The sequence below is a fragment of the Harpia harpyja genome, chromosome Z (genome assembly GCF_026419915.1).
Source record: "Harpia harpyja isolate bHarHar1 chromosome Z, bHarHar1 primary haplotype, whole genome shotgun sequence".
NCBI classification, from domain to species: domain Eukaryota; kingdom Metazoa; phylum Chordata; class Aves; order Accipitriformes; family Accipitridae; genus Harpia; species Harpia harpyja.
This window is the reverse complement of record NC_068969.1, coordinates 105,816,772-105,842,648: the sequence shown is the minus strand read 5'-3', so window position 1 is coordinate 105,842,648 and position 25,877 is coordinate 105,816,772. Positions and strand designations below refer to the sequence as shown.

Here is a 25,877-nt window from a genome sequence, read left to right as displayed (position 1 = left end):
GGCATGCTCCCCTGGTACCATTAAAAGAGCTCAGGAAACTCATGGGGGCTCCTGGATTTTGGAGGGGAATGGTTGTTTTGCTTTCCTGTTCCAGTCTGTTCCTGCTTTCCAGTCTCTGCCTGGACTTGTGCGTCTCTAACGTTGCAAGGCCTGGCAGTGCAGTTTAGTGTTTGGTTCTTAAAGGAAAGCTCAAGGTACCTAAAGGGAGACAAAGATATTTAAGCCAGTGGGAGAAGATGGACTGCTCTCATCAGAGTGCAGCACATTGTTTCAGACCCTGTGCTGTCTGCCTGTTTTCCTGTGAGCATACAGTGCCATCCGCAGTGAGGTCTTCCTTTGGCCCAAAGCCTGTGCAGCCCTTTGGCCACTTGAGTGAAATCAGTCACTCACTTCACATAAATTTGAGAGGGGTCAGATGGAAGCACAAATGTTGTCCCACAAGTCTGCAGGGACGGGGATGTGTTTGTCTTACATTGTGATGCTTTCCCTGAAGAAGGACAACTCAGGACCTTGTGTTCAGGTATTTGTGCTGACAAGGACCAGTCTGTTTGGTCCTTGTCAGCACATGAAGTGTTCAGTCAAACCAAGGATGCTTTAAATAGTCACTGCCTTTCCTGAGAGGTGACTTCCTTTGTGTTTTTGTCTCTATTTAGGTATCTGAATTCCCTCATGAGAAGTGTCCTCCCCGCCTCTCATGTGCAGCCCTATCTGTCCATGGGTAGCACCAGCTTAACTGATGTCCTGAAGAGCATTCCTCACCATGGATAGTCCACCCAAACTGACTGGTGAGACGCTGATTGTCCATCACATTCCCCTGGTGCATTGCCAGGTCCCCGACAGACAGTGCTGCTCCGTGAGCAAAAGGACCAATCCCTTCTGCCAGCCAGAGCTCAGCATTACACGGACCTCTGCCCTTCCAGACAGAGACCTTTCACAGACTGACTCCCTGGTGTACAGCAGCTTTCTCCAGACCTCCGAAACCTCAGCAGAGGCCTCAGACAAGAAAGAAGGCAAAGCAAGGGATTTGATTGTCCCTAGTGCCAGCAAGCGACACAACCCTTTCCTGCTGAGTGAGGGTGAAGACCTCAGCTTCTTTGGGGATGACTTGGGTCAAAAATCTTTCCATCTTCACAACTCACTTGTGGCTGGCAAACCTCCCTTTCATCTGCACGAGCTGGCCTTGCCCCCTTTCCACCTCCACGACTCCAAGCACATTGTGAAATCCTGGAACATGGCTAGCCGGTCCGGTGTGGTAGACGGGCAAGAGGACAAAATCAGCAGTGACGACGTCCAGAAGAGGAACAACGCAAACAGGTGTCACCACGCCTCAGAACGCATGGAGCTGGATGAATGCAGCTGCCATCGTGGCAGCTCCTCCAGCTTCTCCTTCGACGGTGGTGACCAGGAGTGGAACCAGAACACGGGTGAATTGCTGAGGAATCAGGATGCCCTGCACAGCCGGACATGCAGCTGTTCCAGTTCGGAGCTCCAGCACTGTCGCTGCTACAGTTCATCAAGTCAGTCTGAGGTGATTGACCAACAGATGGGCTACATCAGTGACTCTTCCTGCAACAGCTCTGATGGGGTGCTGGTGAACTTCAGTGCTCTCTACAACAAAATGAATGGTCAGTCTCGATCTAACCTGAATTCAGCCAACCTGTCCTGTGACTCTTCCTTCTGCAGCCACTCGGACACAGGAGCTTTTTACCTGGATTTGCATTCATCACCCACAGAATCCAAGATGTCTTGCGAGTCGCATCACCCAGAGAGTTCAGGGAAGGTGTGTGGGTGTCAACACTCCTCCTCACCTGTTCTTGATGCTAACTGCAACTCCTACCACCTCCACTGTGAGCCTTGTGCTTCAGAGAGCTCAGACCTCACTGCCTGCTTACAGAGCCAAGCACGGCTTGTTGTGGCTACTCAGAATTACTATAAGTTAGTCACATGTGACTTGTCTTCCCAGTCATCCCCCAGCCCGGCAGGATCTTCCATAACTAGCTGCTCAGAAGACCATACCAAAGGTAGTCCAGCCCAGCCCACTGAATACTATCTGTTCAGAAGGCCTGACCTGAGACAAGAAGAAAGCAACGTGGAGTGCAGTGAAGAGGAGGCAAAGGGAGAATCCGCCCAAAACATGATTGAGGGTCAGGTCTATGTGAACGTGTCACCACCTAACCTCAACACAAGCCGGCAGCGCTCCAGGAGCTATGACCAGAACCTGGACAGGAGTCCCAGCAGCAGGCTGGGCTCCTTGGAGCGCATGGTAAGCTGTCCGGTCAAGCTGAGTGAAAGTCCAGCAATACCTATCCAGAGTTCTCCCCCGAAACGAGTGACATCTTTTGCTGAACTGGCTAAAGGCCGGAAAAAGAATGGCACCTCCCCACCACTCCGGTCCAGTGGTGATTCCTCCTTGGAGTTCTCTCCTATCCCTGAGACACAGCGGGATTGCCCAACCTTCCTTGAAGAAAGAGCTCGCCGCAGCCAGAGTCTTCCACCCATGCCTTTCGTCCATGGCCTGAACCGGAGCTGCGAGGGCTTCTGTTTGAATCATGCTTTTGGGGACAGCCAGGCTTTGAGTTCCACCAAAGACTCGGTCTCCGGTGAGAAGGTCCCCAGTGGGCATGGGGCAGGTGAGCAAGCCTCTCTCTCCCTGCTGACGGAGGCAGATGCCAGCTTCTCAGGTGGCTCTGCCAGTGGCCACGGACAAAGAGGTGCTAGAGCCCGAGCAGACGGTAAGGAGCCAAACTAGGCAGAATGGAGAAGTAAAAAGAAAGGCTGCTCTTTGGGACATCAGGGGAGCAGCAGAGGAACCTGCATGGCAATGGGAGACCAGTGCCTGTGCGGTTTGTTTCCTGGTCTACCACTCCCTGGGACAAAGCCCTGCTGTGCTTATTTCAGACCCAGATCAGTGCAAGAGTCTTGTCCTTGTGTTTCTAAAGCCTCTTGAGGTTTTGTGGAAACCTCTCCTATCGTGTAATGGAGGACATGGCATTAGCACTTAGGGTCTGTGCAGCTTGGAGGATTGTCTCCCTTCCAGGGCGTTGTGCTCCCCCAGTCCATGAGAATCACCTGCCTTTAGCTCCTAAGACAGAGATGTGAAGATGCTCAGCAGAGTCACATTCCCAGCAGATGAAGGGAAGCGAACCATTGATGAGTTTTGGGGGCAGAGGTGGAGAGGGAAGAGGCATAGCCAGCAGTCTCCTCTCAGGGTCAGGGAGCTTACACATTCTCTGCCGGCACTTACAGCATGAGTCCTGAAGAGATTAGAAGAGCTGTGTGTCTCTGCTGGAATATCCTGGTCATATCCTCCACAATGCATTGGATTGCAGCAAAGGTTCCTATGGAGGGTAATTGTCACAGTTCCCTCTGCAGGAAAGCCTGTAATACATGAGTTGCTTTCCACCTTGACATTGCTGTCACTTGTCCTGGTGAGGAAGCTATGTGGCAGCCCCATCAGAGGTATGGCCATTTCTCCAGCGTGGCACGGGACCTCTATTACTGCCCTAGACAATTCTTGTACCTGCTTCTCAGGTAGGAGCCTGTCTAAAATGCCTCTGACCAGACTGCTGCAGTAGGTAGCCCCTAGCATGCCAAGGACCAGACTGTGTCTCCATTTAATGCCCTGAAGATTTCTGGCAGGAGATAGGAAGAACATGTCGTTCATTGCCATGGCAGGTGTGGGAGAGATTTTGGCCTTTGGAGCAAGAGCTTTTTAAGTATTGTGCTGTTTGTTTATTGAGTCTTGAATGTGCGCTGGGTGTGGGATGGCAGGGAAGGCAGGTCTCTGCCGGGAGAAGGCAGCGTGGGAGCAGCCCTCTTGGTTTGCAGAGGGAGTGCTTGGAAGGAGCAAGAGCTGCTCAGGGAGGAGGGGGCAGACAGGAGCTCTCAAGGTAATAGAACCCAACAGTTCCTGCACCCCCTGCTGTGGTCCCTTTGTCCGCACTGTGACAGCAAGGCAGGCATTAGTGCTGCGCAGAAATCTCCTGCCTGCAGCTGGAGATAAAGGCAGAGCTGCTTTGCTCCAGCTGAGAACAGCATGCAAGCCTAGAGGGTCTGAGAAGGGACTAGAGGGAAAGCAAGCCCTGCTAAAAGCTAGTTATAGAGACAAAGGCGTGGCATACCCCACAGGCAGCAGGTTAACACCAGGGCTGTGCTTGGGACAGGTCCTTTGTCCCAGGATTTGCTCGGGGCTGGAGGAGTGGGGGGGGGGAGCAAGGGAGAAGGTGCCACACTGTGCTGGGATGCGGCGCGGCTGGTGATCAGGGATCCCAGTCAGCCAGGTGTGTGCATCCAGTGTTGTGTGTTGTGCAGAGTGCAGTGTGTCATGCTTCAGCTATGTCCATCAGGATATTGTGGCCCCACCAGGAGCTGGAGGCATGCACACATAGGAGATAGCCCAGCACACTTCCTTGGAACATTCCTGTCCATCATTTGCTGGAGCAGACCTGCGCTTTCCAGGGTTGGAAGCTCTTCTGTTTCTGCTGTGGTCCTGATTTGGCTGGGAACATCCTGCTTAGGTCTGGTACAGGCAGGGGGATGAAGGGAGCTGTGTCTTCAGAGGGGCGACAGTTACAGGAGAAAGAAGAGGGAGGGAGAATGGGAAGCAAGCAGCCTTTCCGACAGCACCAATTGCAATGTGGGATGCGGTTCTATTGCATGTAATGCTTGTGCTCAGCTGGGTGAGTTCTCAGCACGTGTGGACAGTCCTTCAGGATAAGAAACCTTGCTGTACCACAGTGTGTTGGGCCATGTCTTTGTGGCACTGCCTGGGCAGAGGCAGGTTGAGGGCAGGCGCTTGGGGCCATGACTTTGTGCTGTCCTAGGAGCGAGGTATGCTGAAGGGATGTGAAGCTGGTGACCCTACCAGGAGAGACAAGCTCCTGGTGCAGCACTCTACTCTTCCAGACAGCTGTCAATAGCTGGAAACTCTGCATTTAGGGCCACATGTCTTTACACTGCCAGCTCATGATGTATGTAACCAGTTCAGACTTGAACCACTCTGCCTGTGTCTGGCCTCTAGCTGTCCTCTTTCTCCCACAGCTAAGAGCACATTCCCTTTTGCCTGCGATCTGCCGGGCTGATGATGATTGTCCCTCTGCCCATCCTCACACTTTGTCCACCTTTCTCTCCCCAAAGGTGGTGGCACAGACAGCAAGCCTGTGGTACGCTACAGCAAGGACCAGCGTCCCACGACTCTGCCCATCCAGCCCTTTGTTTTCCAGCACCATTTCAGCAAGCCACCCAAGGCTCGTGCCCTGCACAGCCATTTTGCTTCCAGCCTTTCCCAACTCTACAGCTTGTCCAGCAACCGGTCTGCCAGCCAGCAGATCTCCTCCAATTCCCAGTCCTCAGCCTCGGCCACCTTGGCAGAGCAGGCGGTGGTGGCGGGGAGCCAAGCCCACAGCACGCTCCTGACCCAACGTTCAGCGGATGGAGCTGCCTCCCGCAATGATGGCTGCATTAAGAAGCCTGCACCGGAGACAACCCGGCCGTCCCCCCTGGGGAGTTACTCTCCTGTGCGATGCAACGTGCCTTTCTTTCAAAGCGTGGACTCCTCTTCCTCACCCACCGCGGAGAGAGCTGGAGAGAGCCAGCCCCCCAGGAGCAGGTCCTGCCCCATCTCCGCCAGCCTGCTTCCCACGAGGTCTTCCCCGGCTGTCAGTGCCATGCAGCCCTCCCAAGCCACCAAAGCTGATGCCCTGAGGCAAAAGGAGAACGCCAAGCCGGTTCCCAAGAAGGAGGCACCGCTGGAGCCAAGCCCACCACTCTCTGAGTACCGGCTCCACACTGGGTCCCTCCCGCCCCTCTCGGTGGGTGGTATGCCTGTGAGCAGAGTAGGAAGCCACACAGATCCCCACTGGAGAAGTGGCGGTGAGACGAGCAGCTCTGGTCCCTTGAGCAGCATGGGAATACGGCCCCTCAATGGTAGGTACCCATCTGCCAGGACGTGCTGGTCTGGAATATCTCCAGCTCCCTGTGGCTGTGGCTGTTCCCCGTAGCACCACCCTCTCTTAGAGGTACAGCCCGGGGCAAAATTGCATCTGGGTACGGCAGTGCCCAACAGCCCCTACCATCACTTTGCCTTGCAAAAGAAAGTCCTACACTAAGAGCATGTGCCCCCAGTCCCGACTCCCTACACTGTGTCTCTGGAGAGGGCAGCGTGGGCTGGGCTGCTGATCTTACAGCACCCCATTGCCAGGTGCTTGCACCCCAAACCTGCTCCCTCTATGCCTGCAGCCATGAGGCCACCCAGGCTCCTGCCCTGCTCTGCCAGGCTGTGGCGTCCACCTCCCTATATGTATGTGTGCTAATGTCCTGAAATGCTGCTGGACTTTAATGTGCTGTTTCTCTTTCTCTGTCCTTCCTCTTTCTCATCTTTTCTCTCCCTGTTTCCCCTCCACATGCTGCTGTCTGCTCACATCCTCCCGTCTGGTGCTCACTGCCTGCGGCATCCTAGCGAACCACCTCTCTCCCCAAGCGCTGAAGTGGCGGGAGTACAGGCGGAGGAACCCCCTGGGTCTGGACCGCATTTCGGGGCTGCCCAGCTTAGCAGGCAGCCTAGACAGGAGGCAGCAAGAGCCTCGGCTGAACCGGGGGAACCCCATCTTTGAGCTCCCTGGCACTCTCAACACCAGCCATTTCCACTGCAAGCTGAACGGTGCGCACCACCTTTCTGCTGGGGGGTCTTGGGAGGTGACCTTGGGGCTCAGGTTCAGCCTGGCTTCATCACTGCTCTGCCTGCTCTGAGAAGGAGGGATGATGCATCTGCTCACAGTGGGCCGAGGGGTACAAGAGGAGGGTGAAAATTGCCTCACTGATGGGTACAATCTGTGTGGAGCCTCCCTCCTCCATGAGCTGAGAGCAGTTAGGTCCAGCTCTGGGCTGGATTGAAGGGGAAAATGAATGGTCCAAGAGCCTGCTCAAGCCTCAGCAAGTGTTCCTGGACTGTGTCGAGCTTGCAGTTCATGTCTCACACAGGAGTTGTGGCCCTTGGAGGTCTCGTGTCAGTGCCCCACAGTGTCTGCCCATCTGCCTCAATTCTGGCAGCATGCTAGGTGCTGGGCTGTAGCTTTCATGGGGCAGCTGGCAACACTGTAGGGCTCCATGGGGCTCTGTCTCCTCCATGCTTTGCCCTTAAGGTCTTTGCTATCCTCCAAAACCTGTGCAGGAAGGTCTGAGAGTGGCAGGCTGCTTTTGGCTGAACCTTTGAGAGTCCTCTGGGAAGAGCAGTGTGGTCTCTGTGGGGAGGGAGAGTGTTCTTCAGGTCAGCCTCAAGTCATGGAGGGAATTCCCCAAAGCTCTACACCTCACTCTGCCAACCCAAACAGTTTCTCCATCCCTCCTTCACGGGAGAATGCCTCGCAGAGAGCTGGAGAATCAACCAGATGATTGAAATTGAGCACATGAAAGAGCTGCTGCAGAAGTCACCCCTTGAAAACAGAGGCCATCCCAGGGGACAGGCAGAAGATACGTGGTTTGTTGCCTGTGCGTGCCTGTGTGTGACAAGTAGGGATTCTCTCTGTGCTCTACTTTTGACCCCGCTTGCCGGGGCTATCAGCACAGCAGCCCTGAGAGTCTCGTGCAGCGAGGTTTCCCTTAGCACCAGCCCATGAGGGTGACTCTCCCACAGCATCTCCCAGTGCCCATGGACCCTGGTCAAGCTGGAGCTAGATGTTGGGTGAGCTGTGGGGTTGAACTTACAGGCTCACATTGCAGACCATTGCTGGGAGAGTAACAAGCCTGTGGCTTTGCTGTCCCAGCCTTAGACAGGCTGGGGTGAAGACTGATGCTGATGCAGCGTGCTTCTGGGAAAATCAAACAATGTGGGAGAACCTTTGGTATAAGGGCTTGGGGCTGATCCTTCTCCCCCCTGTCTTGGCCCTGCAGGACAGTCTATGAGGCAACTCCAGCTTACCTACACTGACTTCTTCCCTGACTACTTCTCACTAGCAGAGAAACCCCCCGCTGAGTTCTGCCTCTCCCCAGATGGCAACACAGAGTCCATCTCCATCGATTTGCTGCAGAAGAAGGGTGAGTCCATGCATCTCTCGCGGACAAGAGTGTGGCGTAGCGCAGCATAAGGCAAACACTGCTTCTCTCTGTCTCATCTCATCTCTCTTGACATAATGGTTTCTTTCCCTGCCCTTCTCTACTGTAGCATCATAACTATATGTCCCCCTGGACTGACGGCTGTTTCCATGGCAGGTTCTTGTGTTCTCTGCACCATGCAATGTGCCACGGAGTACGTTTGAGCTACTCATCACAGGAAGTATGATTAGAAAGAATCTTGAGTCCACAAGAAAGGGCAGAGAGCAGGCAGGCACAGGAGTATGACCCTAAGGCAGGGCATGCTGCCACCCCTGTCTCAGTATACAAGGGTGGATCTGTGGATCTGTGTGATGTTGCAGATGTGCTAGCCTGAGATTTTGTAATTTAGGTAAAAGGTCTGTTGGGTCCTACATGGTGAACTGTTTATATAAAAGGGTGGGAGAAAGGATTCCAAAGCAGGACAAGGTGTGGCTATGATGAGATCCATGCTAGAGGCAGGGTTGGGGACTGGGTTGTTGACAGCTGCCTTGGTATCAGTTCAGAGGCAAGAGATGTGCAGAAAGGTTCCCATGCCTTTGCCAGCTATGTGTTGGTGATTACCAGATGGCAGCTTTCCCCTCTATTCCACTTCTATTCTTGCATCATGCTGATGCAGATGTCAGATTACCCACCACTGGCTTGTTACTCAAAGTCATTACATAGCTTGCAAAGGCGTGGCTTCTGCCTTGCTGCCCTGTAGGATCAAAGCAGCAAAAGACTCATTGCCTCAGACCCCATCTCTGCTCCCTCAAGGGATGGTGTGTGGAGGTGATGGTCCATGTCCCTCGGGAATATTGACAGGCTATCTTATGCTTCAGCCGCTTCTAAAGGTTGTCCTACTGTTGGGCTGATAGGTGAGTGTTGGAACCAGCAGGGCCAGATTTGGTGAGGAGTTAGGAGGGGCTCTGCATGTTTTTGGCTGAGAGGGCATGTGCGCTGACATGGGCTTGAAATGCCCCTGCCTGATTTCTTTGTGAAGTATTTGGTCAGGGTCTGTCCTAGAAGCCCCTCAGGCAGCTCTCTGACTCATTCTTTCCCTCTAGGTCTGGTGAAGGCAATCAACACTGCTGTTGACCTGATTGTGGCTCACTTTGGAACCAGCAGAGATCCCGGGGTGAAGGTATGTCTTGCTTTCAACATCATGTGTGACACGGAGAGGATGGAAAAAGATTGCCTCTCCATTCTTGTCCAGTCAAAAACTACAGGGTATCCAATGAAGGTGGTAGTACCAAGAACAAACCAAAGGCGATGGTACGCCATGCAGCAGATGATAGTAAATCTGTGACAATTCTTGCTCCGTGATGCTGGAGGTAGTGAAAGAGTACATGGATTTAAGGGCAGATCAGAAAAACACAGGGAAGGGAAATTCATTGAGGTCTATTAAACACATAGGAATAATGTCCAGCTTAGGTAGTCTCTGAGTTCAAAGTAGTTGTAGGCTGCGAAAGTATTAACGGCAATTATTATATATGTTTGCTCTGGTTTGGGTCTTTTTTTATGTACTTGCTCATGGCTCTTTATAAGAAAGAATACCAGGCCAGCTGGACTTCTGGTCTGATGCAGTACACCAGCTTTTTTCTCATACAGTGGGGAGTTGTGTCTCCCTCCTCCACATGTCCCATGACAGGGGGTGCCAGGACACAGTGCAGTGTCCCCAGTCCCTTGATGTGTCACAGGGCTCCATAACAATAAAGAAGTGCATCAGTCATTGCCCATTGGGGCAGATGGGCATCCCCTATAGCCCTTGCCATGAACCCACTAGCTTCAGAGTGCATCTAGGTTGCCTGTGGAACTGGCTGCTTTTGGCCTGTGCTCCCCTCATCTCCCATTTCTGGAATAACACAGAAGCAGAAAAGTTTGCTTCCATTTGTACCAGGCAGTGTTTGCAGTCCTGTGACACCCAGCATGTTTGTGGTGCCTCCTCTCAATGCTGAATGCTCTGCTTCAGTCAGGGGACTCTGGGGCAGCAATGTGACACTATTTGGACATGACAACTGCCCTGGAGTGCCATCCCCAAGGAGAAACCTGACTGGGACAGATTCCAAGCCCATTCAATCTTATCTCAGAGCTCAGGGTAATTTGCCCCTAATTACAATTGTTGCTGATGTAGAGATTGCTGTGCATCACAACTGGAGCTGTTGGGATTCCCACAGCTTCTTAAGGCTTCACTGTGAATTTCCTATTCGTGCAGTATTGGTTTGTGGAATAATTGCAACATTCCCCCATTACTTTACTTACCAGACAAACCTGGTAAGTAAAATGCTTGGGTTTCGTTATGGGTCAGTGTGCCAAGGTCTGAGCATTCACCTGTCAAAAGGCAGCACCCATCCCTGATGCTCCCACGCTCAATGAATCTGACAGGATTATTCCTGACCCAGAAGTTCAGTCTCAGTTCAGGGCCTTTGTGGACCCATGCCAACCGGCCAGTATAATTCCAGCTCAGCTGGTAAAATCTGTGTCCTGAACACAACTGCCTGGGACCACCAACATGATGTGCAAGGCCTGGGGCTGACCCCTTTGCATAGACCCCTCAGCAGCTCAAAGACTGTATGCAGCAGAGTATGTCCCCACTCTGCTGATGCTGGGCTCTTATGTGCTTCGTCACCTCAGCCTGAGCTCTGTCCATCCATTTTGCCCTCACCCTGTTTATTTATAGTAATCCCCAGGAATTATAGCTCCGCATGTCACTGAGTTAAGTGTTCCTTAACCCCTCAGTGCTGGTAGTTCCTATATGGCTTCAGGCTTCGTGCTTCAAAAATAGCAACAAGAAAATCTACAGCAGCAGAAAAATGCCATACTCTTTTCTTCCTCCAGCAGGACAGCCTTGTTATACCTGTAGGCAGAACTAGGCGTACCTTCTAATTGGGATATCCTCTTCTCAAGTTGGGATATTCTCTTCCCAAGCTGTTGCCTCATCCCAGCCTGGGGCAGACCTTGCAGGGAGCAGTCCAGAACTGGTGTATGAGGCAGCAGGGGTGAAGGGGAAGAGACTGCCTAATTAAGGAGCTGCTGAGCATCATTGTAGCCTGGATATTGCCTGGGTGTCTGTAGTAGGCAAGTGGGGCTGGACTGTTTGCATGCATCTTACCTTGTAGAGCAGTTACCAACAATCTCCCTGTTGCCTGTTGTCCCTTAGGCCAAACTTGGGAACAGCTCCGTGAGCCCCAATGTGGGGCATCTCATCCTGAAATACCTGTGCCCTGCTGTCCGGGACATTCTGAGTGACGGGCTCAAGGCTTACGTCCTGGACATGATCATTGGCCAGAGGAGGAACATCCCCTGGAGCGTGGTGGAGGCATCCACCCAGCTAGGTATGGAGGGTGTGCGACGATGCCCATTGCTCTGCGGTACTCCCATGTTATGGCTGGGAGGTGCTGGGGAAGGCTGACTTTAAGCATGGGAAAGCAGAATAATACCCATCTCCCTGCATGGAACGGGGTGCACCTTGCCCTTCTCTTGCAAGATGGGAGAGCCACTGCTCTATTCTGCCCAAATACTTATTGTCATTTCCCCTGAAATTTCCAAATTCTCCTATAACAGGCCCTAGCAATGGAAAAAAGAAAAAAACCCAAAAGAATGCCCCTTTCCCCCCTCTAAGATTCCAGGGTGTTTCTAGACCTTCATCTTTAGCCCTGCACAGCTACTGTATAAGGCAGAGCTGTGCTCTAGCCTGGTCTGTAGGAAAATTTGCACTCACAGCTCACTTGGCTCAAGCATGCCCACAACACCTGCACCCTCTGCTAGTACCAGTCTGCACCCTGGATTGTGGCAGTGGATACCATCCAGGATAACTCCTTTCCAAGGTTACAGATGGCAGGGCCACACTGATTTCTGCATCATTAAGAGCTTACATGCAGGGCTGGGAAGTCTCCTAGCCTGTTTGTGGCAAATCTCCAACTCTGGGGTTCTCTCTGTGATTGCAGACACCCCAAATTATAACCACCCACCACAATATTCTGTTTACCTGCTGATTTTGAGCCAAGGCCTGTGATTGTACCTGAAGTGTGGGAGGCAGGTCCTTGCGGTATTGAAACTCTCCCAAAGTTTTGGAGTGGCAGTCTGGGACAGACCACAACCCATCTCCCTTGTGGAGCCTAACTGTTGGGATGGAGTGAGCTCGTCTTGGTGTTTGGTGGAGAGGCATTGCACACACAGGCATGGGCACCCAGCCAACGTCTGTCTTTGCCTTGATGCTCCTTCCCATGGTGCCGTTTTGGCTTTGCTGACCACAAATCAACATTCTGCTTCTTTCCATAGGCCCCTCTACCAAGTTGCTGCACAGCCTCTATAGCAAGATCAGCCAGTACATGGAGCTCACCAACCACACCATGAGGTTCAACGCATTCATCTTTGGCCTCCTCAAGTAAGCAGGCTCCCTGGGCTGGCTGCATGTCACTGTCCAGGGCTGGCAGCAGGTGCTGGTCCTTGACTGCAGGCAGGCACAGTTACCAGTGGAAAGATGTAAGAAACTGGGAAGCCGCTCCACAGCTCTAGGTGAAGGAAGGAAGAAGCTGTGAGCCTTGGAGAAATCCAGAAGGATCGAAACCTACCCTGCCAGGCCAGGACTGAGAAGGGGTGGCTGTAGCCCGCTGAAGAACATTGTCAGCTTGTTTTAGCCCCAAAACATTATGTGGGAAGAGTCTGTCTGTCAGGGTTCATGCAAGGTTAGACATAACATATGCATAAATTACTCCTGGAAATCCCTGCTTAAATCACTGCTTCCTGGAGCTGCAGTGAATCCTAGGGCATGAGGCTCTGAAGGAGAAATTTCCCTGGTCCAGGACTCAAGGCTGGCCCTTCCAGGTTGGATAAGGAGTGTGCACAATACATGCTGTCAGTGTTAAACAGAAGTCAGCGATGTCTTTTTGCCAGTGAAGGGATAAGTGCTACTAGGATGGTATTTCCCTGCTCCTCTCCAGTGGTTGGCAAGAGCTCTGGCAGTGGCAACAGAGTCCCCAAGATCTCCAAATGTTGGAGGATCCCTACAAGCATAAGCAAGCTCTGTTCTGCTCTCCCCTGCTGGCACAGGATACCAGCATAGTTTGGGCCAAGCCTGCAGCAATGATCTCTCGGCAAAGCTAAGTTCTGCCAAGGACATAGGAGCTAAATGGTGAGGAAACTTGCTGGAAACATGGTTGCTAGGGGTTACAGTTATACAATGCCTCATGTAAATCAAACTGGATGCCTCTGAGACAGGCTTGGTGGCTGTGGTCAGTGCATGCTGATGGGAGTGAGCCACTGTCTTTTCAATAGGTCTTGAGGTTCACAGGTTCATGCTGTGTAAATGCCCTTTTCCAGCCACACTTCTTTTTGTAGAACAGCAAGGATGAAGGGGGTGAATCGATTTTCACTCTTTCTTTCTTTCTTTCTTTCTCTGCTTGTTTTCCCCTCCTGCAGTATCCGGTCCTTGGAGTTCTGGTTCAACCACCTCTACAACCATGAAGGTAGGAGCCTGAGGGCTGTGGGCTGCGGTGGGGGCCAAATTCTGCACACTGTAGAGCATGGGAGGGACATGCGTTTCTCTTGCTGGTCTCTTAGCCTAGGCTGCTCCCCTCTGCTCTGATCTGAAGGACTAGACTATACACAGTCCCAGTGTACCAGGGAGGTCCCAGGTGGAAGTCCAAGCTCCATGCAGCTCCTGCCACCTGAGCCTGGCCAGCCATGTGCTTCCCAGCTGCAGGTGGTACCCAAGGCTATCGCCTCCAACACAGATCCCTCAGTCTACCCGCAGGAGACCAGATCTAAGCCTCTGCACATTTCTGTGTTCCCTGCCCAGTGCCTGAGAGCTTTGTACAGCTGGAGATGTGCACACTTGGCTAAAACCGTTCAGGAATGGGAAATGGAAAGAAATGGACAGGAAAACCTCCTGAGACACAAAAAGCAGATTTTACTGGATGTATCTGTTTTTTCAATGAGAAATGTTTCTAGAGTGTGCAGATAACCCAGCAGCAGGATCAAGCTGCCTGATGCCTAGAAGCAGCATGACTAAGTGCTAAGTGCACAGTGAGACAGATGCCCTCGACCTGCTGGATCCCCCGAGAGTGCTGCTGGCTCAGCCTGTGCTCAGCCCAGGGCCCCATGCAAGAATTCTAGCCCAGTGTCTTCTGGCAGGTTTGGGGGCTGACAGCAGACATTTTCCAGGTCTGCGTGTGCAGTCAGCACTTCCCTCTGGAGCAGGCAGGAGACTAGACTTGCCTTTGTACTGAGCAGTGTGGCAAGAGAAAGCATCCTGGTTTTCTGGAGCACAAGACAACCATCTGTTTCAAGCCATCATTAAGAGCTGGAAGTGTGAGCAAAAGCTAGGGTTGTCAGGATGATGAAGGCTAGGCAAAGGGGTTGGAGATAAGGTGCAAGTCCTGTCTGTGGTGTAAGTTTGTTATCTCACTGGGACCAAATGGCCACAAATCCTATTCCCAACTCTCTCCCTGGGAGTGAGACCTGACAGCAAAGCTGGGGCGGGGGCGGGCACTGTGGATGTGGCCAAATGAAGTGAAGAATGAATGCTGCAGGTAGAAATGCTAGTCCATTTTCTGTTAGGATCCACAGTTTAGCCCAGCCAGGTCCCTGGAAAGACTGTATTCAGCTGTCCCTGACACCTCTCTCTGCAGGGGACTGGTGCTGGCCAGATCTGCAGCTCCTTGTTCATCTCCAGGAGGTGGGGAACAGAATTTTAACACGTGCCATCCCTTTGATTCTCTTTATACTCACCCTACCCCCATGGTATTTTGTGGCAGAGATCATCCTGGTGGATAGTCTGATGGGCAAGTCTGGGCTGCAGGTGCGTTTGCAAGCAGGACCTGGGCCAGCTCACCCAGAGCTCACAGAGCATCTGGTGCTCCCTGACCCAGTGCTGAGCCTTGCACTGCAGCCACAGCTGTGACCAAAAACTAGTGTCCAGTTCCTTTCCCCATAGCTTCAGCAGCTTCTTGGTGGCTCTCCTGTAATTAATGTCTCTTGCCCTACAGATATCATCCTGGCACACTACCAGCCAGTGGGCTTCTTGTGCCTGTCTCACAGCGTGTGCCAACCTCTTTTCGAGGAGCTCTTGCTCCTGCTCCAGCCTCTCTCCCTGCTGCCCTTCAACCTAGACCTCCTTTTCGAGCACCACCTGATGCAGATGGGCAAAGAGCAGCAGCAGCAAAAGGAGCTGCTGCGTGTGAAGCAAGACCTGCTGCTTTCCGCACACTCCACCCTGCAGCTGATGCGGACGCGGGGCAGCAGTGAGGATCCCGACGGCTGCAGCACTGCCCCCGAAGCATGCAAAGCGAGTGCCAGAGATGGTGACATCTCGCCAGGCCACAGCCCCCAGCAAGCTGCGAGTGAGAGGGTCAAGGGGGTGGGTGCCTCCTGCGGAGATGGCGACAGGGAGGAAGAGGGGAGGAAGACGCAAGAGAGCGCGTGGGAGGGGAAGAAGGACAAGCAGGCAGGCTGGTGGTACCAGCTCATGCAGAGCTCTCAGATTTACATTGAGGGCTCGGCTGAAGGCTCAAAGTTCATCCGCTATGAGAAGAAGAAGAAGGCTTTGAATACTGTGCCTAGGTCAGCAGAGACCCGCAAGGCACCACCCCCCCGCGAAGGGGTTGTGGAGGGTGCGGAGGCTTGCCCCATTGCTGAGGGCACCTTGGAGGAGAGGCCCAAGGCTGCCAGCAAGCCAAGTCCTGAAACCATGGAAGAGCCCTTGGAAAAGCCCCAGCAGGTACTGGTTGGCGAAGAGGTGAAGGAGCGGAGCTGGCCCTTCTGGATGGGCAGCCCCCCAGACTCGGTGCTTACAGAGCTGAAGCACAGCAAGGAGAAGGAGACTGGGACTCAGCAAAGAGTGGGAACAGCAGCAGCAGCCTCCCGAGAGGAGAGCAGCACCAGTGCATCAGAGGGCAGCCAGCCCATCAAGTGGGGACACTTGTTTGGGTCCAGGAAGGTGCAGAAAGAGCACAGGCAGCCTAACAGGTAAGAGCAGGGATGGTTTGGGGCTGGGGAGGGCTGGTTAAACCTGGGGTTGCAGCAGTGCAGGTGGAAGTCAGGCCAATAGCCGACTGCTGGGCTACACCGTGGTGGTATATCAGAGGCAGTGTGTCAACAGAGAGGACTGTCACCCCTGCCAGCCTGCCAGCCTGCCTTAATTCCTCCCACACCACCATTCCCCTTGGCACCTACCCTTTTTCAGTCCACCTCATGGGCTTTCATCTTCTGCCTGAGCAATAACACTGCCCCAGCCCCTAAGCCCCCTCTCTGGGGGAAGAGCCCCTGCTGCATGGCCCCTATCACCTCATCCCTCCCAAAAACACATATTGAGAACAGAACATGGAGCCACCCCTGTTGTGCATGACCCATGAGGAGGAGGTGTGAAGTTGTCCTGCGTAGCTGAGACCTCCCGCTCTGTCTCTCCATCTGTACCCTTACTGCTTCTACGGCCACTGGAAATGTCCTTCCCAGTCTAGGCCATGTTGTGTCTGGAGGATGCTGAGCCCTCCCCACCAGAAGACAGCCTGGGGACTGCAGTGCACGTTGTGCATGGAGCCAGACCTCTAAGGCACGAGCTTGCCACGAGAGCGGCTGCTCCTTGCCCCCAGGTACACTTCCCTGCCACTACCTGCTTCTGTCTTCTTCTTGCAGGTTGCCCTCTGGCTGGCTGAGCTTGGACAAGTCTGTCTTCCAGCTGGTGGCCCAGACGGTCGGAGCAAGCATGTGGCGAGAAGCAGCTCCTGAGCCGGAGCCCCCCCAGCCAGAGCCACCTGAAGTGGCCCCCGCGGCGCAGCCAGCCCGGGGGCTGTCTCCCCACCCTCCCTGGTGAGTGGCACCATGTGGCCATCCTGCAGGTGCTGGGACGTGGGTTGGGGTTGGCAGGGCTCTGCCTGTTGCAGTTCGCCTGGTCCCCTTTGTACTTATGGACCAGGGGACAATTCGGGGCAGTGATGCAGCTTGTGCATCCATCCACCCCAACTCTGCAATCTGCAGGTGAGGGCCAGCTGGGAGTCTGGCTGGGTGGGGAGGCAGGGGTTGTTTTCCTTGCTCCTCTGTGCCCATGGTGGTCCCTGGGCTTCAGCAGGGTGAGCGTCCTGTGGCGAGCTAACCCTTCCTCCCTTCTCTTTGCCTGCAGTGACGTGAAAGCTCTTTGCCATCACATTGCCACCGAGGCAGGACAGCTGAGCTTCAATAAAGGGGATATCCTGCAGGTCATCTCCAAAGTGGATGGTGACTGGCTGCAGTGCAGCCTCGGCTCCGAGAAGGGACTAGTGCCCATCATGTACGTCACCCACCCGGAGGACGAGGACTATTGACGTGGCTGGGAAGCCAAGCACAGTACCGTGGGCTGCTGAGGCTCCTCTGGGGAAGCCCACCCTGCCAGAGGAACAGACACAGCTTCTTGCTAGTTTCTTACCTTTCTTGCCATTACAGAATACAGTAACCATAGGTGGTTCCTTCTTGCTCCTCCTTGTGCAGCTGCCAAAGGCCAGCTTGGCCCCTGGGGTTTTCTGCGAGCTGCACCTCGTATTGCCAGGCACCGCCGTGCATGCAGCCACACTGGGGACCACCTGAGCCCCTTCCACCCCATGCCATCTCCAGCACCTGTAGGCTGTAGACTCGTACATAGCAGGAACCCAAGCAGTCCCTGCCAGGGCAGCACTGCCCCACTGCCTGGCTCAGTATCACACTGGAGGGTGCAGGATGCTGGCTGTCCCCTCCCCAAGGGTGGCAGTGCAGTCTGCAGCCTTCAGCACCCCTGGCATCATCAGCCACAGGAGTGGGAGCACCGTGCATTGGCAAGGTCCCTGCAAGGCTGGGCTGATGGGTTGCATTGCAGCTTGATGGGGGCTGCGAGGTAGGTTCCCCTACTCTGTAGCAGCCCTGTCCTAACGTATTATAGTTGTGCCTGGTGGGTTGTACCGGGCCAAGTGGCCTGGCACTGCCATGCGGCAGGGCTGGGGCTGTGCCTGGCCACGGCCAGGGGAGGGGGAAGGGGTATGTGTGGAGGTGTGGGGGGTCATGAGAAAGGGGTGTGGATGTTCAGTGTTACGTAGGTCCGGGATGGGTAGTGCCACCCTGTGCAGAGATGGGTGCTTTGGGGGGTGGCCCTGTGCCCTCCACGCTGAGCAGGGAGCCAGTGCCTGGGAAGCCCTGGGATGCTCAGTGGAGGGGGGTTGGAGGGGAGGTGGTGAGGGCAAGGTCCCTGACTGGGCTAGAGATGCTCTTTGGAGTTGGGGGCAGCGCTCCCGGCAGGTAGATTGGGGGATGCTCCCAGAGGGAGCTGGGGAGGGAGGGGTGGTGCTCCCCTTGGCAGGGTTTCTGGTCTTGCTGAGCAGTGCTGTGGGGTGGGGGGGACAAGTGTTGTGCACGAGCACAAGGGGATGCTGGGGGTCCTTGGTAGAGGCAATGCCAGTCAACCCCTTTCTTGCCATGTTCATGCCGCCCGCTGGGGTGGGGATCTTCACCTGCCTGTCAGGTGGGGAACAGTGTTAGTGAAAGGCCACGCCAGTATTTGGTGCCTTGGCCGGGCTGACGCTGCTCGCAGCATCGTGCCTGGGCTGGCTTCCCCATGGCGAGGGGCCCTGGTCTTGCAAGGTTACCTCCTGCTTGTACATCGCTTAGCGGACATTGCACCATATTTAATTTGTATTTCCCCGTTAGAACGAGGTGTCTCGCCTTTATTTATTTCTTTATTTATGATGCATATTAATAAAAAAGGTGCTGATTGAGCTCCCTGCTATGCAGCCTTGTGATTTCAGCCTGTCCCTGGAAAGGGTCTCAGGGTTACCTATGCTGGGACACTGCACTGCAGGCTTTGTCCTGCCTCCACCACAGCCAACACCAGACCTTCAGAAGGACATAGGTTGCCCACAGCTGTCAGACCTGCCAGTTCAGGCTGGGGGGACTATATCACATCATCAGATGATGGTATGTCTCGGCAAGGCAGTGTTGTTCAAGGTTCCTTGTCTTTATTCCTTGTGCATGCTGGTGGGGAACCAAGCATGTTTCAGACAGGAGTTCACACCATTTCGGTCTGGCATCTGCTTCCCCAGGGTGCTCCAGGTGTTGTCAGTAAAGTGTCAGTAGGTGCGGCCAAACTGGAACTTGTAACCTGCGTGCAGTGGGAGGAAGTGGGAGGAAGTCCTGAGCAGTGTGGGAAGGAGGGGGTGAAGAATGTGGGTTGTGGGGCTGGGACCCAGAGCCTGGGACAACCTGGGCATGAGGCTCAGTGGCTGCAGGTCACTTACGAGGAAAGGCTCCAGGGCTTTTAAACTTAGACTCACACAAGCATTGGACCTCAGGTCCCATCAGGAATGAGCCCCAAGAACCCATCCCTTCCCTTTACAGCTCAGTAGCTCCCAGGAAAAGGGAAAAGCTCTGCTTGAGGCTCCAGCCTTTGCTGCAAGGACACCGTGCTGGAGTTTGTTGCAACTACGTGGACAAATGGCCTGCAGTGGTGGAGTGAGTCAAAGCACTTAAAAAAAAATCCAGAAATGAAGCAGTGTAAGCCCCTGTCTTGACTTGGAGAGGGCTTGCACATGGGCTGCATTAATTAACTGCTCAGAGGGGGTGGTAGTCAGGGCTGTTTACAAATTACATGGAGCCAGGCTGTTCCTGCCACGTGCACAGGCTGGACCAAATGGGGAAGGGGACTGTGTGCTGGCCAACAGCCCCGTGGGGTGCTGAGTCAGCCCCAGGGTGGGAAAGGGGATTTCCAGCTGCCTGTGCTGCTGGCACTGACATGGAGCGGCTCGCTGGGTGCTTGCTGCTGGGGCAGCCTCGGATGGAGGGGAGGCATGGGGTGGTTAGAGTGTCAGAGGCTGGATTTGGGGTTGCTGCTATGGGATTTGCAGCTGCTGAACTCTTCTTCGGGGTCATCTGGCTAAACTCAAGCAGGTCCTGTTGGTGGCTATCAGATAGCCTGTCCCAATCGGGAACTGGCCGTGGGGCAGGAAGCCCATGAAGCCTGCAAGGCTGGAAGGCACGCAGCAATGTGTATGGGGCAGTGGCTGCCAGCGCCGCTGCTGTGGCTGGGTGGCCCTGCTGGTGGCCTGGTCCCGGAGGTTCAGCTGCAGGATGCTGATGGGGACGTGGGGCCATGAGTACCACCAAGCACAGGCTGAGCAGGGACAGGAGCTGCTGGGTGCTGCTGTGTCCTGGAGCTGACTCTGGTCTGGGGAGGGCAGATCAGCCAGCCCCCAACACACGGAGCTCAGCATCCCTTCCGCTGGGACACGGCAGCAGAAAGGTGGATGCTGTGGGGTGTGGGTGGCGATGGAGAGAGGGATGGGTGCTGGCCCACAGCCTTGTCAGCACCTCCAGAGGAGATGGGAGCAGGTAAGGTGGTCATGCTGTATGGTCATGACCCCTCCTGGGTGCTTCCCTGCACCCAAAAGCTGCAGCAAACCTTCACTAACAAACAGTGCAGGTCCCTGGCCTCATTACTGCACAAACTAAAGTCCTTTCCCAACCTCCTGGTGTCAGGCTGCCTGCCAGGCCCAGCCCCATGTGCCCCTGCCCTCCATGGGCACAGGGCAGAGCAGTCACCAGCCCCAGCAGCAGTGTCACCCCAGTGCCAGTGCCAACCCCAGCACTGATGCCCACCTCACATGTCCTGAGGTGCAGAGAGAGGCCAGGGGCAGCTCTGGACCAGCACCAAGATGCACTGTTAGTCCTGCCTGTCTCATATCACCTGTGTGGGGTCCTGGAGTAGCGTCAGTGTCCTCCACTCCTGCTCCTTGCAGGCAGCTCTCAGCCGCTGCTTGGCAAAGTTGTTCCTGACGTCCTTGTAGATCTTGGAGTAGGTCTTAGCAAAGAAGTGCTAGGCTCTGAGGATGAACCCTGGGAGCAGAGCATGTGGGAAGCATGTGGGAAGCAAAGAGGAGCCCACCTTCATGGTACAGGGGTCTACTTTGGAGTGGTGGTGGGGGACTGTGGGACCCAGCGGTGGGGGACATAAAACCATGGGGTGACAGCGTGGCTGGGGGTGGGCTAAGAGTGCAGTGGGAGCCCAGATACACTTGACAACCTGAGGGACATGTGAGAGGTGGAGACAGGCTGGTGCCAAGTGCTAGGGGGTCCTGGCAGGTCCCCTTGGACCTTCTCTGTCCAGGTCATGAGGACCTGGCTCATCTTGAGGGCAAAGGCTGTGACCCATGGCCCCTGGATGCCTGCCAGGGCTGAAGCAATGCTGGCAGCTCTCAGAGGCTGCTGTGGGGGACTGGGAAGGGAGGAGGCACCTGAGCACCAGCAAACTGCCAAGCTGCCTTGGGCATGCAGGTGGCTCTGACACCGCTGCAACCACTGCTTTCGGGGACATCAAACTGTGTATGAGCTCGTATTAACCCCTGAAAGCTTTGGCATGCTCAGAACAGCTGAACATCCAGCTTTCAGTCTAGCCCAGCTGCAATGCAGCCTGGGGACAGGCCAGCTCCCTCCACAGTGGCTGTCCCAGCCTGGGATCACGGTAGCTGCTTCCCAGGTCCCTGGTTGGTGTGACCCTGCTCATGGCAGTAGCCCAGGAGTGCTGAAGCAGGACCAGATGCTGCGGCGCAGCCCGGTTCCCTTTCAGCCGGAGGAAGGATAGTGCTGCGGTTGCAGCACCGTCCTGGGAGTCAGCACTCACATTGGTGTGTGCCGTGAGGACTTCCTTCCTCGTCCCCTTCGCTGACTCCCTCTCTGCCTCAGTGCCCCCATCTGTACAATGAAACCCACAAGGTTTCCTCTGAATGAACTTTAGTGGCAGCATTGCCCACGAGCAGCTTTCACGGCCCAGAGCCCCTGTTTCCCCTTGCTGCGATATTCATGGGGCAAGAGGCAGCCTCTGTGCATCAGCAGCTGCATGCAGTCCATGGGTGACAGCGCAGTGGAGATTTAGGTGAGGACCAGCAAGCCAGGTGCTGCTCCTGGAGAGCATCATGCAGGAGAGTATCACACATGGGTGCAAGCACCAACTTCCAGCTGCAGGCAGGAGGCCAGGAGCATGCAGGAGCCCTTTCTCCAAGGTGTGGTCCCCACGTTAGAAGAGGGATGCAGACCTGTTTGTACCACAGATACACCTTTGGGAACAGGGATCCCCACCAAAAGAAAGAGGCAAGGTATATTACTACTGCTGTTGGTCTTCAAGCACCCTGATGGCTTGTTTGCAGTAACAGGCAGAGGCAAGCAAGGCGTCGGTGTGTGGCTCCTCCACGTACACCACAAGGCCAAGGAGGAAGATGGGGAACTGAGCTCTGTGCAGGACTGGGCTGAGCACATGCGCAGGAAGGGGCTGTCCACTGATGACAGCCACAACATGCTTCATTTCCATGACCCTGTGTAATCACCCAAGATTGAAAAGTCCACTGGCATCTTGTTCAGCTTCAGAAAGGGGAAATGCATGAAATGAGGAAACTTGGATAAAATGAAGCTAAAAGAAGCAGCATAGTCACACAGTGTCCAGCAAGCTTGCAAAGATTTAAGGCAACCTTTCGAGGCTCTTGGTATCAAAAGGTAGAGAGGAACCAGCAGGGCGAACCACCAGGGCCAGAGGTTATTCAAATCAGAGGGGGCCCTTCAAATAGGTGAAGTCATGTCTAGATAACAAAAAATAGCATCAGGCAGGTAAGATGTAAAAGCTCAATAGGACAAACAAAAAAGAGAGCAAAGAATGGCCTGTAGAAGCAGACAGCAGTCCTTTTTGCAAACACTTCAAGAGCGTCAAATCTGCCACAAAGTCTGTAGGGTCGATAGAAGAGCATGTCCTCGCAGTGGAGGAGTGATGTCCCCCAGGGTGGCAAGACTGCTGCGAAACATGGCTCAAATGTCAGTGCACTGCAAGGTCTGTGGAAAATGGGACACATCCGTGGCAGCATGCCTGGACCCTGGCATTGCAGCAGGATGCCGCTCACCGCCTACACCCCGCTGAAATATGCTCTTCCCCATCCTCCTGGCTGTGCCAGATCTGCCGGTTTGCAATGGGGTGACACTGGGGAGGCAGTGGGACCTGTCTGACCAAGAAACTCAGGGACACCTACGTCCTGTCTTGTTGCAAACAAACCAAAGCTGTCTCTGTGGTTTTGGGTTTGCCTTGTGTGACCAGAGCACGTAGCTGCTGGACCTGCTGGGGAAGGTGGCACCAGCTTGCAACACTCCTCCGCCCTCTGTGCAACAGCCCGGGTTACGCTCAGGGCTGGATTTTTCCGATGTGGAGCAAGGGGAAGTGTGAAGAGCGAGAACACGAGCGGGCTTCCTGGCAACTGCTTGGGCCACACTTCCTCCATGGCTTTTCAGGTTTCAGACAGGGTAATGAAGGGCTTTTGGAGATCCATATACTGTTAACATAGGAGCTGACAACCACTGTGCTGGGACTGGTGCACAGAGGGACTGGGAATGTGACTTTTTTAGTTTTTTTTTTAATTTATGGAATTTCCCTACTCATTTTCCAAAGATCCTCCATATGAGGAACCTATTCCTACTTTATATAGTTTGCTTTTGCAGCCTTTTAATTATTTCTTGGAAGACCCAGAAGCACCAAGGGCCAGGGAGAGGTGATGTCTGAATTAATTACTGCTGTTGCTGAAGGCAGAGGAGCAGTTGCTTTCCACCACCCCACAAACCTGCCACCCGAGGCAGAGCACAGCTACCTCCCAGGTTGTGCCCTGCTGCAATGCCAGGGTCCTGAGTGTGCACTTGCAGCCCCAGGGCACTTCTGCCAGGGCAAGCATGTCTGAATATGGTAAACTCGCTATGGGTGAGCTTTGCATCTGAGCAAAGGAAATAAAAAGGCACGTTCCTAGGGGGGACCACTGGCCCTGCCATCTCTGTTGCAGGAAGAGATGAAACACAGACAAGGGAGAAGAGGCTAAGACTGCCTTTCTGAGCATAGGAGGGCACAAAGAAGGAGGCTGGGTGTCGTGGTTCAACCCCAGCCAGCAACTAAGCACCACGCAGCTGCTCACTCCCTCCCCCCCCCCCCAGTGGGATGGGGGAGAGAATCGGGAAAAGAAATAAAACTTGTGGGTTGAGATAAGAACAGTTTAATAGAATATAAAAAGAAGAAACTAATAATGATAACACTAATAAAGTGACAGTAGTAATGATAAAAGGATTGGAATATACAAATGATGCACAGTGCAATTGCTCATCACCTGCCGATCGACACCCAGTTAGTCCCTGAGTGGCGATTCCCTGCAGCCCCAGTCCCCCCAGTTGATGTACTAGGCATGGTGTCACACGGTATGGAATACCCTGTTGGCCACTTTGGGTCAGCTGCCCTGGCTGTGTCCTGTGTCAACTTCTTGTGCCCCTCCAGCTTTCTCGCTGGCTGGGCATGAGAAGCTGAAAAATCCTTGACTTTAGACTAAACATTAGAATCATAGAATCATTTAGGTTGGAAAAGACCTTCAAGATCATCGAGTCCAACCATCACCAAGCCCACTAAACCATGTTACGGAGTACCCGGTCTACGTGCTTTTTGAATACCTCCAGGGATGATGACTCAACCACTTCCCTGGGCAGCCTGTTCCAGTGCTTGACAACCTTTCAGTGAAGAAATTTTTCCTAATACCCAACCTAAACCTCCCACGGCCATTTCCTCTTGTCCTATCACTAGTTACTTGACAGAAGAGACCAGTACCCACCTCACTACAACCCCCTTTCAGGTAGTTGCAGAGAGCGATAAGGTCTCCCCTCAGCCTCCTCTTTTCTAGACTAAACAGCCCCAGCTCCCTCAGCCGCTCCTCACAAGACTTGTGCTCCAGGCCCCTCACCAGCTTGGTTGCCCTTCTCTGGACACGCTCCAGCACCTCCATGTCTCTCCTGTAGTGAGGGGCCCAAAACTGAACACAGTACTCGAGGTGCGGCCTCACCAGTGCCGAATTACTATTGTTACTATTACTATTGTTGCTATTACTTAGCAACAACTGAAAACATCAGTGTTATCAACATTCTTCTCATACTGAACTTAAAACATAGCACTGTACCAGCTACTAGGAAGACAATTAACTCTATCCCAGCTGAAACCAGGACACCGGGCAGGCTCCAACTCTGTCCCTGAGAGGTAAAAGACTGCTGGAGTATCTTCCCTCAAGCACCATAATTGCAGGGGGAAAAAAAACCAAAACCACCCCCCCCCCCCCAAAAAAAAAAAAACCCAAACCACTCCAAAACATAAGACTTCTACCACATTTTGCTCAGGGTCAGATTTTTGGGGTGGCTGTGGAGAGTGTATTTGGAGAGGGCCACCCCACACTGGCCTGCTCAATGCTGCTGAATAAAGGTGTTAGAGGATGTGCAAATCAAGCAAAGCATGTACATCAGCAGAAAGCAGAGCCTGGCCCCAAGGTGGGGAGTACCGGGCATTGCTGAAGAGCACAATAAAGAGGAAGGCCATCGCAAGGGGCTGCAGTTCTGCTGCGAAGCCTCAGAAAAGATTTCAGGGCTTGTTTTTCTCCCAGCTGTGTGTGCAGCTGGGACGTGGGCCAAGCACATCCAGCAAGGGCTGCTGGGTGGCTGGGGAAGCTGAAGCACAAATTTGTTGACTCTTGCCCTGGACAACCTCTGATGGTCAGGTCTGCTGCCATGGCCAGTGCCACCAGCCTCCAGCTGCACAGTCAGTCTCACCGACAGCCTCTTCTCTGCCCACTTCTGTGCCTGTGCCACCTCCAGACCCCTTCATGGTCATTCCCATTCCCAGCAAGTGTTGGCAACACAACCTGCCACAACACTTGGGCTCCAGGACCCCAGGGCTCTGGTCAGCTTGTTCCTGAGCCCAGCCTCTCTCAGCACAGTCTTGAGCACCCAGCCACTTCTGCCAAAACCTTGGCTTTCCTGCCCATGGCATGCAT

The 25,877-nt window shown here is 54.0% G+C and overlaps 1 protein-coding gene across 8 annotated transcripts in view; it reads left to right on the top strand.

Moving 5' to 3' along the window:
* Positions 1-18,779, top strand: part of RUSC2 (RUN and SH3 domain containing 2) — a 55,894-nt gene extending 37,115 nt beyond the window's left edge. For 6 of the 8 annotated variants that reach the window (XM_052777353.1, XM_052777351.1, XM_052777350.1 and 3 more), the window contains 11 exons: positions 654-2,732; positions 5,137-5,925; positions 6,458-6,658; positions 7,888-8,031; positions 9,132-9,208; positions 11,225-11,399; positions 12,346-12,451; positions 13,486-13,532; positions 15,054-16,032; positions 16,699-16,872; positions 17,183-18,779. In XM_052777353.1, the coding sequence (XP_052633313.1) occupies positions 761-2,732; positions 5,137-5,925; positions 6,458-6,658; positions 7,888-8,031; positions 9,132-9,208; positions 11,225-11,399; positions 12,346-12,451; positions 13,486-13,532; positions 15,054-16,032; positions 16,699-16,872; positions 17,183-17,363 (4,845 nt within the window). In that variant the 5' untranslated portion in view covers positions 654-760 and the 3' untranslated portion in view covers positions 17,364-18,779. The remainder of the gene's footprint in view (positions 1-653; positions 2,733-5,136; positions 5,926-6,457; positions 6,659-7,887; positions 8,032-9,131; positions 9,209-11,224; positions 11,400-12,345; positions 12,452-13,485; positions 13,533-15,053; positions 16,033-16,698; positions 16,873-17,182) is intronic. The other 2 variants (XM_052777356.1, XM_052777357.1) reach the window with 2 other exon arrangements.
* The last annotated feature ends 7,098 nt before the right edge of the window (positions 18,780-25,877 follow it).